At 38.4% G+C, this 15,115-nt stretch overlaps 1 protein-coding gene across 3 annotated transcripts in view; it reads right to left on the minus strand.

The window, feature by feature from the left end:
- Positions 1-1,615: 1,615 nt before the first annotated feature.
- SIRT1 (sirtuin 1) overlaps positions 1,616-15,115 on the minus strand; it is a 35,251-nt gene continuing 21,751 nt past the window's right edge. For 2 of the 3 annotated variants that reach the window (XM_054572713.1, XM_054572716.1), the window contains 2 exons: positions 7,962-8,525; positions 1,616-3,774 (listed from right to left, as the gene is read on the minus strand). In XM_054572713.1, the coding sequence (XP_054428688.1) occupies positions 3,443-3,774; positions 7,962-8,525 (896 nt within the window). In that variant the 3' untranslated portion in view covers positions 1,616-3,442. Of the gene's footprint in view, positions 3,775-6,992; positions 7,101-7,961; positions 8,526-15,115 lie in introns of those variants that run through there. The other variant, XM_054572715.1, reaches the window with a different exon arrangement.

The following is a 15,115-nucleotide window of genomic DNA, read 5'->3' on the forward strand; positions in this document are numbered from 1 at the left end:
AAATAAAACCAGGACGTGAATTTTTAAAATGAGTCCCAGCCTTCTTGTAGGGTCCACTCATAAGGACCATTCATTGGGGTTCATTTCTATGAACAGCTTTTTGGGCCTTCCTGACATAATGATTTCATTGCATTTAGTTTAACAAAGCTGTAAGCCAAAGTACAGGGTCCAGCGGAAGTAATGCCTGCTTGAGTGTGGTTGGTAGGGTAATCATATGGGTGTAATAATCTGTAGTTTTAATTTGAACATTTCACCTAAAATGTCATATAGTGACATTACAGAATAGCATGCTTATGATTTTGTAATTAAAAGGGGGTGTTAGCCCTGGCTGGTATAGCTCAGTGGATTGAGTGCTGGCCTGTGAACTAAAAGGGGGTGGTGTTTGTGCCTGACCCTGTATAATATGCATAAGGCAGTCTTCCCCTGAAGAGCTTACGGTGGGCTCTGAAAGCAAGAGGAAAAAGTACACGTTCTCAACCTCTTCCCATTCCCCAACCTTTTGCACTTTGGCCATCCAAACTCAACGTAGTTTTCTCCTTTTGCTAAAGAATTCACCCTCCTTCAGTAGCCACCCATTCTTGCCAGTGCTAACTGATGAACTATTTCTAGAGATAAATTGGGAATAAAGTATTTTATGTTAAGTTGACCTTGTTACACCATAGTTAACTCCCCTATCCCTTTCCTTTCTCAACCCTTGCTATACTTTTCAGTCACCTGGTGGGGGTACTTTAATACTGTGGACAAGCCCCACCTTATGCCAATTAGATCTTTGTCTCTAAAGGTGACGCTCAGTAGGTTATATATACTAAGTTTCCTGTTGAGAGTCATTCCGTATTTCTGCTAGCACCCTAGCCTGAGTTTAAGGCTTAGATTTCATTTCTTAGGGGAGAGGTTTTGGTGTATTACCACACTCTTAAATTACAAGTCTAGGCATTGAGCCTTGTTTCAAATAATCAAATAATGCACAATAGGTATATGATGTAAAACACCATTGATCAAAGGAACGGTTAACACGTGAAGATAGTATTTTGCAGGTAATTTTTCTAGCACAAGTGAGATATACCAGGGCAGAGTATTTTAATACACTTTCAAAGTTTTCGGGGGCAGAAGGCAGGAGACCTGAGCGCACTCAAGATTTTATTTACTACGTGTACTTTTTAAGGGGTGTGTTCCTAGTCTACTTTCAAGAATTTGAACAGACTAAGTAGTAGGTATCCAGGTTAGCCTCAAAAAGTTCATACCCCATATAGTCTGTAGTCATTTTTTGTCCATTCCTCCTTTGCATGAAAATTTGGATGATCTTGCACCAGGAGGCTAAATTTCACATAAAACCTGGATGCTTTTATAACATGGGCTCTGAATTACCATATGCACCATTCCTTACTGCCCACCCCCAAATCTTTATATATCAAGTTTTTCTTAGTCTCTGCCTTTCCCCCACATTTTATCTATGAAGGCCCCCATCCTAGAATGGTCGAAACACAGTTTTGAAACTTTTGGTGATGTATGAATTGCTACAACCCAGCACTAATCAGTGTTTGCTTAAGTACCATTCTGATTAGACATAATAAATTGAAGAAATTTACTATGAAAAGAAAGTATCTAATATAGCCCTCAAAGCTGTATAAACTCTGCAAGATTTTAAAATTTTATAACAATGTAAGTTAATGGGAAAAAGGTCAAATGACAATTTTAATAGACTTTAAAACAGTGTACAAGTATAAAACACTGGTTTTGTATTTCAAAAGTTGGAGGAAGATACCCAATCATTTAACAGTCTACAAAACATATGCCAGTAGATTACATAAAAGACTATGTACAATATAAAAAGAGCTGAAAACAGTCTTCACTGTAAAAATAATTTAAAACAAATTTTTCAATTTAAAATATCGTATCTATAGCACAAACACATCATGCAAATGAAAAACTTAATATACTGCATTCTTTAGTGTAGCCAAATAAGTTCAGATTGAGACAAACAGGGAAGTGGCCATTCAATAAAATTTTTTCTCTGGCAATAAGACTCCTAGCTGGGTTTTATGCTTAAAAGAACAGCTATATTTTTAAAATCTTTTTTTTTGTAATAAATACCAAAGCAACATAGGAATACTTTATAATTTGGGAGTAATGTTGGGAAAAGTCTGGAAAATAAATGTTTAGTGTGCAATTTTATAAAATATGAACTTCTTTGAAAGGCTTTAGAAGCTTCTGCAGCTGAGAAAGTTGATCTCTAATTTTAAGGCAGTCTAAGCTTTTAAATAAAGACAGACAGGAACTAATTCGTTAACTATTCTGCTATTAGTTACATCATGTTTCTCTCCATAATACTAGGCTAAGCAGTTTGGTGTTTACTGCACCAAATACTCCCAACAGGAGACATGTACTTACTGGTTGAATTATATATAATTAATGTCTTACTACTTTGGAACCATACTCTGGGACCTGAAACTCTCCTCATCTATGGAAAAGAAAAGCAACAGTCCATAATATTACACTCTCCCCAAAGTACCATTATTATAGATCATACAGGCTTTTGCATATTCACATCTTGGCAGTTTAATACTTTGCAGAAAGGGATCAATGTAAGTTCTACCACAGTGATAGGTATTTAAACAATGGCAAAAATGCTCAAAACTAAGGGGACCCAGACAGGCACTATTGTTTCTAAAGCAATTGAAACATTTCCAAAGCATTTATTTGTTTTACAGATTAGTTTTATGAGCCAATATAGACATTTCTACATGCCCACAGGAAGTACAAAAGCCATCTTTACTTGAACAATACAATATTCCTGAAACTCTAGCACCAAGTCTTACTTTAAAAAACAAAGACAACTGAGTGCTCTCCCACATACCGTTGACTTCCTTCTACTCACATTGCATGTCATGAGATTTTTTAAAAGTTAGCTGCCACAAGTTTTGGAAAATGCCAGTGTTTAAAAATAGGTAATTGTGCTAATAAAGAATCAAAAGTTTAGCAGAACAGAGATTTGAGAATTTCAAACCAATGTTACAAAGAAAAATGTGAAAACACCATTCTTTGGTCTAGATAAGCTGTTCCCTTTACATTAATTTAACATTCCAATGGCTTTTTGAAAACTTTAGAATGTTTAAACTCACTAAGCAAAATGTATAAACAAAATTATATATACATATGGATGTATCATACAAATGAACCTTCAAAAAGAAAATCTTGACCAAGAGCAGATTAAAGATACATAGTACCTTTCTTTTTTTAAAAAAAAGAAAAGTTAGTGTTGAGTGTACAAGTACAGAAATAAGGAAGTTAAAAATTACCCATGGGAGGGGGGAATCTATTGTACTAGTCTATAAATATTACACCTTTCTGGTTTCCTTTGTTCTATCGTGTTCACAAGTAAACATTCATTTTGACATGCTAAGTTCCTAATGCTGGTGGAACAATTCCTGTACCTGGACAACTACTACATTGATTTGTTTATTTGATAGTTAATATCTGCTGCTTCCTGTTTCATAGATACAGCTTCATTAACTGCCTCCTGATCACCTCCATCAGCTCCAAATTCTGTTCCTCCAGCTCTCTCATTAATATCAGCATCATCTTCCAAACCATTGTAAAATTCTTCAATCTCACTTTCATCTTCCATGGGTTCTTCTAAACTTGGACTCTGGCATGTTCCACTATCACTATTACTGCCACAAGAACTAGAAGATAAGACGTCATCTTCAGAGTCTGAATAAACCTCAGCACCATGGAAAATGTAACGATTTGGTGGTAAAAACAGATATTGATTACCTGGAATACAGTAATAAAAGAAATGTTATTTCTAGTTTTTTTGTAAAGACCATCTCAGTCTGATTGGGCAGTCTGGATTAAGCATAGGTTCCAACTCTTTTACCTGAGTATCATTAGTAGATACGGTTATTACTGTAGTGATGTTTAAAATTAAGTTATAGATTCAGTACTGGATGGAAAACTTAGTTCTGCTACTCACCAGAGCTTTGCAAATTTTGGCAGTTATCTCTCTGCCTTAATTTCCTCATCTGAGAAAAAATAATTTTAACAACCCTATTAAGTAAATGTAGAGAACCATGTTTGATAAAGGTTACTTAACCAACTCCATTGAACAGATTTGATGAGATGAAGCATCCAACCTATACTACATTAGATACCTAATTCATGTTAACTGAACATAGCTTCTCTAAAGCACATATATGCTTTCAAACCATCTTTACTAAATACTTACCTTTTCCTATTATAAACCTAAAAATAAGTTTGTCCTAAAAATATGGCTTCACCACCTACTCAAAGTATTGGGTTAGCCAAAAAGTTTGTGTGGTTTTTTCCATAAGGTGGCTCTCATAGTGCTTAGCTGTCTTTAACTACATTCAAATCAATTTTGTTAAGACTGCATTATGACAGCTGTCATATCAGTGTGCATTAAAAAAAAATTAGAATTGGTGAATTTTTGTGCAGCCATTTTAATATATTGAAGATGGAAGAAAATATACAACTTTTTTTGCACATTATGCTTTATTATTTCAAGAAAGGTAAAAATGCAACTGAAATGGAAAAAAAAAAATCTGTGCTATTACTACTGCATGGAGAAGGTGCTGTGACTGACCAAATGAGTCAAGAGTGGTTTGCAAAGTTCTGTACTGGAGATTTCTTGTTCAATGATGCTCCTGGTTGACAGCAATCAAATCGAGACATTAATTGAGAACAATCAATGTTCTATCACACAGGAGATAGCCAACATAACTCAATAAAGTTATTGGTGAAAATGAAAAATTTCTTAATTTTATGGCAAAAACTAAATGGGCTTTTTAGCCAACCCGACAGTCCGTAGACACTGGCATCACCTGGCAGTTTGTTAGAAATTAAATTCTCAGTCCCCATATCCCACCTACTGAATCAGAATCTATTTTTGTAAGAGTCCTAATCCACGTTATAGTGTGAGAGAGGACCATTCACCTAGCAATGGGTAACTTTTCGCCCCAACCCTTTCCAAATTTGTATTCACAGTATGAGGTTTGACCTATAGTAAGAACAGCTCCCCAACCCCAAGCCATGAACCTCAGGTCGAGAGCACCTCCTCTAAGATGTTCTAAAGAGCATCAATTTGCATCTGTGAATATTAATGAAGCTAAAAGTCCCAGCTTGGTCAAATCTGGTTTAGGTTTAGCTTCTTTTATTTACATTGTAATTTTTAATTGAATGTGTGGGGACCCTAAACATTAATGATGAAATGTTTTCTACCCTTAAATTCACAAGAATAGCTTCTAATAGAATTATTTTCACACATAATAATTACACTATATCCCAAATTCACAAAAGCCTGACTACTCCATAAATGACTTGCAGTCACATGCCATCTGCTAAGCATACTTTAACTTCTTTTTAAAGAGGCTTTCAAACGTTTTTCTACCCTATCATGACCCTGTTCTCACTGAAACAACCTAAATGTGACAATTCTGATCAGGAGCACAAAACTGACTTCACAATCCTCTAATGAATCACAAATTACAATGTAAACACTTATTTTCTTCCATTTCAGAACAACAGAGCATTCTTCAGTTTTCTAAGCCACTGAAATTAATTTCCAAGATCAGAAAAGGGAATCAAGAACTTGCATTACAGCTGCTAAGAGACAACCCCATCTGGCACTTCTCAGTAAGGTCCTCTTTGAATCACACCCCCTCAATCTTTCAAGGGGTTCCAGGTGCTAGTACATGGTTGCACTGTACTTTTCTATAGTTTTGGTCCATGTTTCTAAAAAAAATTCTTTTTTCTGCTCTGGGCTCTTATAAAAACAGAATAATCTTTACAGTCCAAGTACCCTATGCCTGTCTGTTTTTGCCCTCTTCTTGGCAACCATCATGACAGATCTAGTTTTATCTTACATATGCTCCCACGTCAGCCTTGATTTCACAACATAAATAGTGGCAAACTAAAATGAGTGAGTCAAATCAGGTGGTTACTTGGTTTGAACAGCTGCAATTTTACCCTCTTTTCAGCAGTTATCTTTAAATTCTCACAATGCTGTGAAGTATGTGCTGTTTTATTTCCTTTTTACTGATTTTTAAAAAAAAAGATCAAATGATTTTGCCCAAGGTAGACCTGAGACAACTTGGGTCTAATTCCAAAGTCTGTACTTTTAAGGATAAACTGGTAAAGCCAAAGTATAGTACCAAAGAGAGGTGTCCAGGTTTTACCTTTGTTCACTGGGGCAAAGAATTTTATCTGTCTGGCCTATCCATCAAAAGATATTCAAAGAAAATCCCGAGGGTGAAAATCTTCAGTGCATAGGTAGACTCTGTATATGGTAGAGACTTGTATTACCTGATTAAATCAACAGTAATCTACTTCTGACTTTTGCCATATTTGCATACATAAACATTCTTCTATGCTTTCTCTAGTTTCCCCTTGGGAAGACTTCCCCTACTTTTAACTCTACTTAGCGTTCAAAAGACCAAAGTCAGAAGAGTCAGTTAAGGTTTTTTGGGGGGAAAGCCCAAATATAATCTATATAATCTATTCCCCTCCAAGTAGCATCTACTTTTACATATCACCTATTTTTTAATCACCTATTTTTATAATGATATACAAACATCAGTAGATTGATCATTGTGCCTCCAGAATTTGCCAATAATGCCTAATGTGTAAAAGGCCCAAAGGCTTACTCAACTGAACTTAAAATTCATTTACAGGAAATGATCAGACCACTTAATACAGTTGTCAGTTTTCACCACATATGGAAAGCAGAATGGGACCTAATACTTTAAACTGTATGTACAAGAGTCTGTTTCCTACTTTAATTAAATTAGGATTTTTTTCGCCAAATGTTACATGGACTTAAAACAGTGATTTTTAAAAAGCAGAAAGTGATTTTACCTATGTTAATACTAATTGGTGAAGACTTTCCATGTGGCAACAGGTTAGATGTGATTCCTTATAATTAATGGAGAAGAATTAGATGTTTTCTAGATCTGAGACAACATAGTATAGTGGTTAAAGGGGCAGGCTCTGGGGATATGCCTGGAATCCAATCTTGGTTCTTCCAAATCCTAGTAGTTGCTCTACTAGGGGTATTTAACCTCTATGGTCCTCAGATTTCCCACCTGTAGCAGACATGTAATAATAATGAATTAGCCAAAAAATCTGTTATAGTTTTTTCTGTAAATTTAAAATATTTTTCATCTTCACCAATTACTTAAATACTGATTTGGATATTTTGAATATGTCAGCCATCTCCAGCCACTGGCTTCTAGTGGGCAGAGGCCAGGGGTGCTCAACAGTACCAAGAAACTTCACAAACCACTTTCCACATGTAGTTCCATCAGTCACAGCACTTTCCCCATACACTGCACAAATCTTTTTTTAGTGTTTCGGTTGTGTTTTTACCTTTCTTGAAATAATAAAGCATAATATGCTGAAAATGTTGTATATCTGGTAAGTTTTTTTTTTTTTTTTTAATGAACGCTGCTATGACAGCTGTCACAATACAATCTAACAAATTGTTTATAATGAAATTAAATACAACTAAGCACTACTAAAGCCATCTTACGGAGAAAACAAAAAGAACTTTCTGGCCAACCCAATAGTTCCTACACTTCATGAGATTAAAGTCAAATACTGTGTATAAAGCAACTCACCCACGAAAGCAGTGACATCTCAGTCATCCTTTTCTACCAGCTAAACTTGCACCAGACAATGGCAGAGCACTCAATATTTCCTAATTTTCTTAATTTAATGCTCACCTTCTTACCCCCTAAAGTATCACAGGTACTAAGCATACTTCACACAGTTTCTTCCCCATATTATTTAAGATACCACTGTTTATTTTTCTCTAGCTAAACTACTCAACTTTGTAATGCTACATTTAGCTGCACAAAGCTACCCTATCAACAAGCCTGCCAAATTTACTCACTTCTTGCAAATATTTTGTTGCAATAATTATACCTTCCAAAATAGTTTCTTACCATCAAGCCGTTTACAAATCTGCTCCTTTGCAAACTTGGATGGGCAGTACTTTCTCACTGTTTCAGCTACTGAAGTTCTTTCATCCTTCTCCCCAGTGCTGGAGCCAATGTTCTTCAAATCTGGGCTCTCCAACTGTTCGGTAACACTTTCAGTGCTCCTAGTGGAAGTCTGTACTGCCTGTGACTTTTCTTCCGTACAATCTTTTGATTCAGACATACCTAGATCATCAACATTACTCTTTGTTGCTTGGTCTAAGACTGTGACAGTAACTGAAGAATCTGGTGGTGAAGTTCTTTCTGGCGAACTTGAGCCTTCTGAAATATTAAGAGGTGTGGGTGGCAACTCTGACAAATGTGCCAACTCTTTTTGTGTTCGTGGAGGTTTTTCAGTAATTTCTGAAAGCTTTACAGGGTTGCAGCAAAGTTTGGCATATTCACCACCTAACCTATGACACAGTTCATTAATTATGACATCACAGTCTCCAAGAAGCTCTACATCAAAATGCAGATGAGGCAAAGGTTCCCTATTAATTAATATCTGAGGCACTTCATGGGGTATGGAACCTAAAAACAGGGTAAAAAAATAAGAAAAAGGGAAGGAGATAATTAAGCTAAAAAAGCTACAACAAATGCACTATGCAAAAATCTAACATTCTCCCAATACCAAAGAAAGAAACGGGCCATTAATACTTAACTAAGCCATTAATATTTCCTCAAGCTATCAAGTAACAGATGAGCAGTTAAGTATCTTTCATAAAATTTCAGGTTCTCCTTCTGTCACCTGGTTATCTCTGAGCAATCTTAGACCTCTTTTAGTCTGTACCTCAATTTCCTTGTCTGTATAATGGGGGTAAGAACAGTACTTTCCCACAAAGTTGCAATGAGAATTAAGTTAATGTATTTCAAGTTGGCACAGAGTAAGTGATTGTTATTTTACTGAAACAGTTCCTGAGATAAAGTGTGTGGGGGACTTCTGGTCAAGACAGCAGAGTAGGTAAATGCTGAACTTGCCTCTTTCCACAATCACATTAAACTTTCCCTATGATATAAAGAAGCCACATCGAAGACCGGTTAGAGGGGCAGAGACATAGAACAGGCAGGCCCCAGTCCATGGAAGGGACAGCTGTACTGCAGAGGTCCTGTCTGATGAGCCCCTCGAGGGGTCCAAGACCCACATCAGTCTCTGCAGCCCATGGCACTAGTGCCAAGAAGAGGAGTCCCCATTAACATTTGGCTGTGAAACCCAGCAGGGACTGCATCTGAGAGTGATGCAAGTTGTGAGACAGTGGAGCTGCTCTTAAAGGACCTGTGCTCTAAGCTCCAGCCCAGGGACAGCAGCTTGACATACGGGAAGGAAATAAATTGAGTAACATCTGTGTTAGGGCTGGAGGAGGCATGCAGGGGGAGTGAACTTTCTCTGGGGACAGAAGTGCTAGCAGGCACAGTTACTCCTATTTTGAACTCGCCTCCCACCAGCCCAGTGTAGGCAGATGCCAAATCTGTGTCCCACATTAACCTAACACTGTTCACCTGGCCCTGGTGATTGAGACCCAGCCCTGCTCAACTCCCTTGCCTGTCCAGAGCCTCTCCTACTGGCTTCTTCACCCAAGTGGCCTGCCTTTGTTGGCACTTCAAAGTTGCCCTAAAATTCAGAAACCTCACACAAGTGTTGGCTGGTCTCAGCCGGTGTTACAAACTATCTCAAAGGTCCACAAACCCCAAACAATGCAGCAGCCAGCCCTGTCATGCACTGTAGCCTCTGCTAAGTGGCCCCTAGCCTGGCACAAGCACAACCAGTCTCAACTTGCATTCTAACTCCCATCAGGTGGCTGCAAACCTAGCTATGTGGTGTCCAGTCTCTTAACATAGCCCCAGCTAAAGTGGTCACAAGCTGAACACAAATGGCAGCTGGGCTCATCTCACTGCAGTGCCCTCCAAAGGGTGCCAAGTCCGGCACAACCTGCAGCCAGTCTTGGTTCACGACATAATCTCTTAGCAAGCCATCGCCAAGCCTAGCACAAGCAGCAACAAACCACAGATCGCACTTTGTAGCTCTACCGAGCTGCCCCAAGACCAGTACAAGCCCTGGCTAACCTAGGCCTGCACTGGATTCCCTCCCAGGAGGTTCCGGACTTGACACACCTGGTGGGCAGCTTCAGATCACAGGGACGCACAGAAAGAGCTCCACAATTAATACACCCAAAGGGTAGCCTCAGCTGGCAACAGAACCATGCTAAAGGGAGTCATACTCCCAGAGGTCAGCCCCGACACAACAGCTCACATGCTGTAGCTGCTGCTGGCCCTCACAGCTACTCAGCCTGAGGGTCAACGCCACCCACTTCTCTGCCAGCAGCAGCAATGAAGGCCCAATTACAACAGGAAGAAACACATAGTCCACACAGGAGGCACCCCTGGAGCATCCTGCTCAGGTGACAGAGGAGACTGTGCCATTGGGATCCACAGGACACCTACATAAGGCCACTCTGTCAGGACTGGAAGATGGTCCTGGCCAGGTAGCTCAGTTGGTTGAAGCATCATCCTGATACACCAAGGCTGCGGGTTCAATCTTTGGTCAGGGCACAGATAAGAATCAACCAACGAATGTATAAATAAGTGGAAATGACAAATCAGTTTTTTTCTCACTCTGTCTAAAATCAATTGGTAACTAATACATAGAAACAGAGTCAGCCAAAATGAAGAAAGAAACATCCTAATGAAAGAACAGAACAAAATTCCACAAAAAGAGCTATACAAAATGGGGATGAGCAATCTACCAGATTAGGAGTTCAAAACACTGGTTGGTAATAAGGCTGCTCAATGAACTTAGGAGAACAGATGAACTCAGTAAGAGCTTCAAAAGAGAGACAGAAAGCATAAAGACCCAATCAAAATGGAAGAGTAACGTCAATGAAGACTACACTAGAGAAAAACAATAGGCCAGATGAATCAGAGAATCAAGGATGTGATCTGGAAAGCAAAGCTGAGGGGAAACACCCAACTGTAACAGCAAAAAGAAAAAGGATTTTTAAACGAACATAATTTAAGGGACCTCTGGGACAATAGCAAGGACACCAACATTTGCACCATTAGGGGTCCCAAGAGCAGGAGGAGAGAAAGAGCAAAGGGTGGAAAATCTATTTGAAGAAATAATGACTAAAAACTTCCCTAACCTGACAAAACCAGACATACAAGTCCTGCAGCTCAGGAAGTCCCAAACAAGTTGAACCCAAAGAGGGATCCACACCAGGACTCATCATCATTAAAATGCCAAAGGCTAAAGACAAAGAGAGAATGTTAACAGCAGCAAGAGAAAACCAGTTAGTTACCTACAAGGGAGCCCCCAAGAGACTGTTAGCTGATTTCAAAAGAAGCTCTGCAGTCCAGAAGGGAATGACACAAAATATTCGAAGTGATGGAAAGAAAGCAAGGACATAGAACCAAGATTACTCTACCCAGCAAGACTATCATTTAGAATCAGAAAAGAGCTAAAGAGCTTATCAGACAACAAAAAGCTAAAGGAGTTCATCACCACCAACCAATACTGTAAGAAATGTTCAAGAGACTTCTTAGGTAGAAAAGAAAAGATTAAAAATATGAATAAGAACAGGAAAAAAAAATCTCGCCGCAAAAGGTAAACACATAAAGCAGTAGATCAACCAATTATAAAGCTAGTACAAAGGGTGAAAGGCAAAAGTAGAAAAACCATGTATAATTATAACAATAAATTAAGGGAAACAAAAAGATACACACAATGGAAGCAAAGAAATAAAGATTAAAAAAAAGTGGAGGGGATGAGTAAAAACGGTAGTGATTTTATTTTTTAAAAAGATTTATGTATTTTTAGAGAGTGGGGAAACGAGGGAGAAAGAGAGGAAGGGAAATATCACAGTTGCCTCTTGCATGCCCCCAACTGGGGACATGGCCTGCAATCCAGGCATGTGCCCTGACTGGGAATCGAATGGGTGACCTTTCAGTTTGCAGGCTGGTGTTCCATCCACTGAGCCATACCAGCTAGGTATGGCTGTGGTGATTTTAGAATGTGTTCAAACTTAAGCAGCCATCAACTTAAAATTGACTGCTCTGAAAGCAGGTTGGGATTGAAGCACAAGGTCAACACAGAGAACTATAAAAAAGTCAGAAAACAACAAATAGCAACTGACTTACACAGCTATCAATAATTACATTAAATGTAAATTAAATGCTCCAATCAAAAGACGAGGGTGGCTTAATGGATGAAAACAAGACCTGTACATATACTGCCTACAATAGACCCACTTCAAATCTAAAGACACACACAGACTGAAAGTAAAGAGATGGAAAAAGCTATTTCAGGCAAATTAAAAATGGAAAAAAAGAAAAAAGCTGAGGTAGCAATACTTCTGTCAAACAAAAATACTTTATTTTTTAAAGATTTATTTATTTTTAGAGAAAAAAGAGGGACTGAGAAAGGGTGAGAAACATTGATGTGCAAGAGATGTATCGACACCATCTAGGGACCCAGCCTGCGACACAGGCATGTGCCCCAGCCAGGAATGGAACCAGCAAACTTTCAGTTCACAGGCGAGTACTCAATCCACTGAGCCACAGTGGCCAAGGCACAAAATAGACTAAAACAAAGGCTGTAAACCCTGGCCGGTGTCTCAGGATGGTTGGAGCATCATCCCAATTTGCCAAGACTGCGGATTTGATCCCCAGTCAGGGCCACATACCAGAAGCAACCAGTGAATGCATAAATAAGCAGAACAACAAATCAATGTCTCTTTCTCCCTTCCTCTTTCTCATATGTAAATAAGTAACAAAGGCTGGAACAAGAGACAAGGACATTTTACAATGATAAAGGGACCATTTCGAGAAAAGGATGTAACTTGTAAACATTTACATTTCCAACAAGGACCACCTAAAACTTTAAAGGAAGAGACTGACAATAATACAGTAAAAGCACAGGACTTAAACAATGGACAGATCATTCAGAGAGACAATCAACAAGAAAAGTGCCTTTAAGTGATATATTAGACCGGATGGATTTGGCTGAGATATTTTAGGACATTTCACCCCAAAGCAGTAGAATATACATTCAAGTGTACATGGGTCATTTTCCAGGACAGACCTCTAAATTTAAGATTGAAATCATGTCAAACATCTCTAATCACAATGGTATATACTAGAAATCAATGACAAGAAAACTGTAACACACACACACACACATGGAGGCTAAATAACATGCTAGTACATAATGAAAAGATACCTTAAACAAATGAAACACAATAGTCCAAAATCTATGGGACACAGCCAAAGGAGTTCCAAGAAGGAAATTCATAGCAACACAGGCTTACCTCAAGAAACAAGAAAAGCTTTAAGTAAATAATCTAAGCTTACACCCAAAGAATTAGAAAAACAAGAACAAAGACCAAAGTGAGCAGAAGGAAGGACATAATACAGATTAAGTTAGAAACAATGCAATATAATATAAAAATACCAAACACCAAGGAAACCAAGAGCAGGTATTTGAAAAGATAAACAAAATCAATAATTCTTAAAAACAAACAAACAAACAAACTATAACTCTTTAGCAAGATTCATCTAGAGAGCCCAAATAAATAAAATTTCAAAAATCAGAAAGAAAGGTGACAAGTGATACCACAGAAATACAAAGGATTATGAGAAAATATTACAATTCTATGTCAACAAAGTGGACAACCAGGAGGAAACGGATAAATTCTAGAAACACAAGCTTCCAAGACTGCATCAGAAGAAACACAAAATCTAGCGCTGAAATCAGTAATCAAAAAATCTCTCAAGAAGAGTCCTCAACCAGATGCCTTCACAGGTGAATTTTCCCAAACATTTAAAGGAATTAATACCTATACTTCTCAAATTATTCCAAAAAACTGAAGAGAAGGGAAAGCCTCCAAATTCATTTTACAAGGCCAGCATTACCCCGATGCCAAAACCAAAAGCACTACTAATAGGAAAGTTCTGCCTTCGCATTTTCACATTGCAGATTCTCCTCAATTCACTCCTGTCAGGCTTCTCTTTCTACCATTCCACAGAAACTGCTCTTGATAAAGTCAAATGGGATCAACAGCTGATATTATCAGGGGAGGGAGGGAGGGAGGGAGGAAGGAAAGGAAAGGAAGGAAGGAAGGAAGGAAGGAAGGAAGGAAGGAAGGAAGGAAAGAAAGGAAGGAAGGAAGGAAGGAAGGAAGAAAAGAAAGAAAGGAAGAAAGGAAGGAAGGAAGGAAGAAAGAAGGAAAAAAAGCGGTCTCCTACCATAGAGGTTCACACCACAAAGCCAGGAAGTGAAGAAGCAGAAGCAAAAAAGTCTCACAAATAATGTAAAGAAAAAGAAACACTTCCCAATTGAAGGGCAAGGAGGAATCGCCACAGAGAGAACTAAATGAAATAGAGGCTTGTAAACTATGAGATATTGAATTCAAAACAATGGTTCTAAGGAAGCTCAATGAGCTCCATGAGCGCAAAAAGAATTATGAAAAACTACAGGGAAACTACGAAGAACTTACTGCAAACTATATCACCATGAAAAAGAACATAGGAACTATCAATAAGAGATGAGAGAAAATGAAGAATACCATTTCTGAATTTAAGAACACAGTAGAAGGAATCAAAAGCAGGCTAGATGAAGCCAAGGATAGAATCAGTGAACTGGAGCACGAGGTAGAAAAAAGCTCCCCAAAAGAGCAAGAAATGAAAAAAAAGACTCAAAAAGAATGAACGGGTGTGTTTAGGGAAATGTAGGACCACCTGAAACGTAATTAGTATCCGTAGAATAGGGATACCAGAATGAGAGGAAGAGGAGCAAGGGAAAGAGAACCTGTATGGAAAATGTCATGATGGGAAACTTCCCTAATTTGAGGAGAGGAAAAGTCACACAAGTCCAGGAAGCACAGAGGGTCCCATTCAAGAGGAACCCAATGAGGCCCACTCTGAGACACATCATCATTAAAATGGAAAATATCAAAGACAAAGGCAGAATCCTAAAGACAGCCAGGAGAAAAAGGTAGTAACATACAAGGGAGCCCCGATACAGCTAGCAGATGACTTCTCAACAGAAACACTACAAGCCATAAGGGAATGATAAGAAATACTCCAAGTCATGAAAAGCAAAGGCCTGCAACAAAGACTGCTCTACCCAG

This window comes from Pteronotus mesoamericanus, unplaced genomic scaffold (assembly GCF_021234165.1).
Source record: "Pteronotus mesoamericanus isolate MK-2021 breed Mesoamerican mustached bat unplaced genomic scaffold, CSHL_Meso_final contig_24, whole genome shotgun sequence".
Lineage (NCBI taxonomy): Eukaryota > Metazoa > Chordata > Mammalia > Chiroptera > Mormoopidae > Pteronotus > Pteronotus mesoamericanus.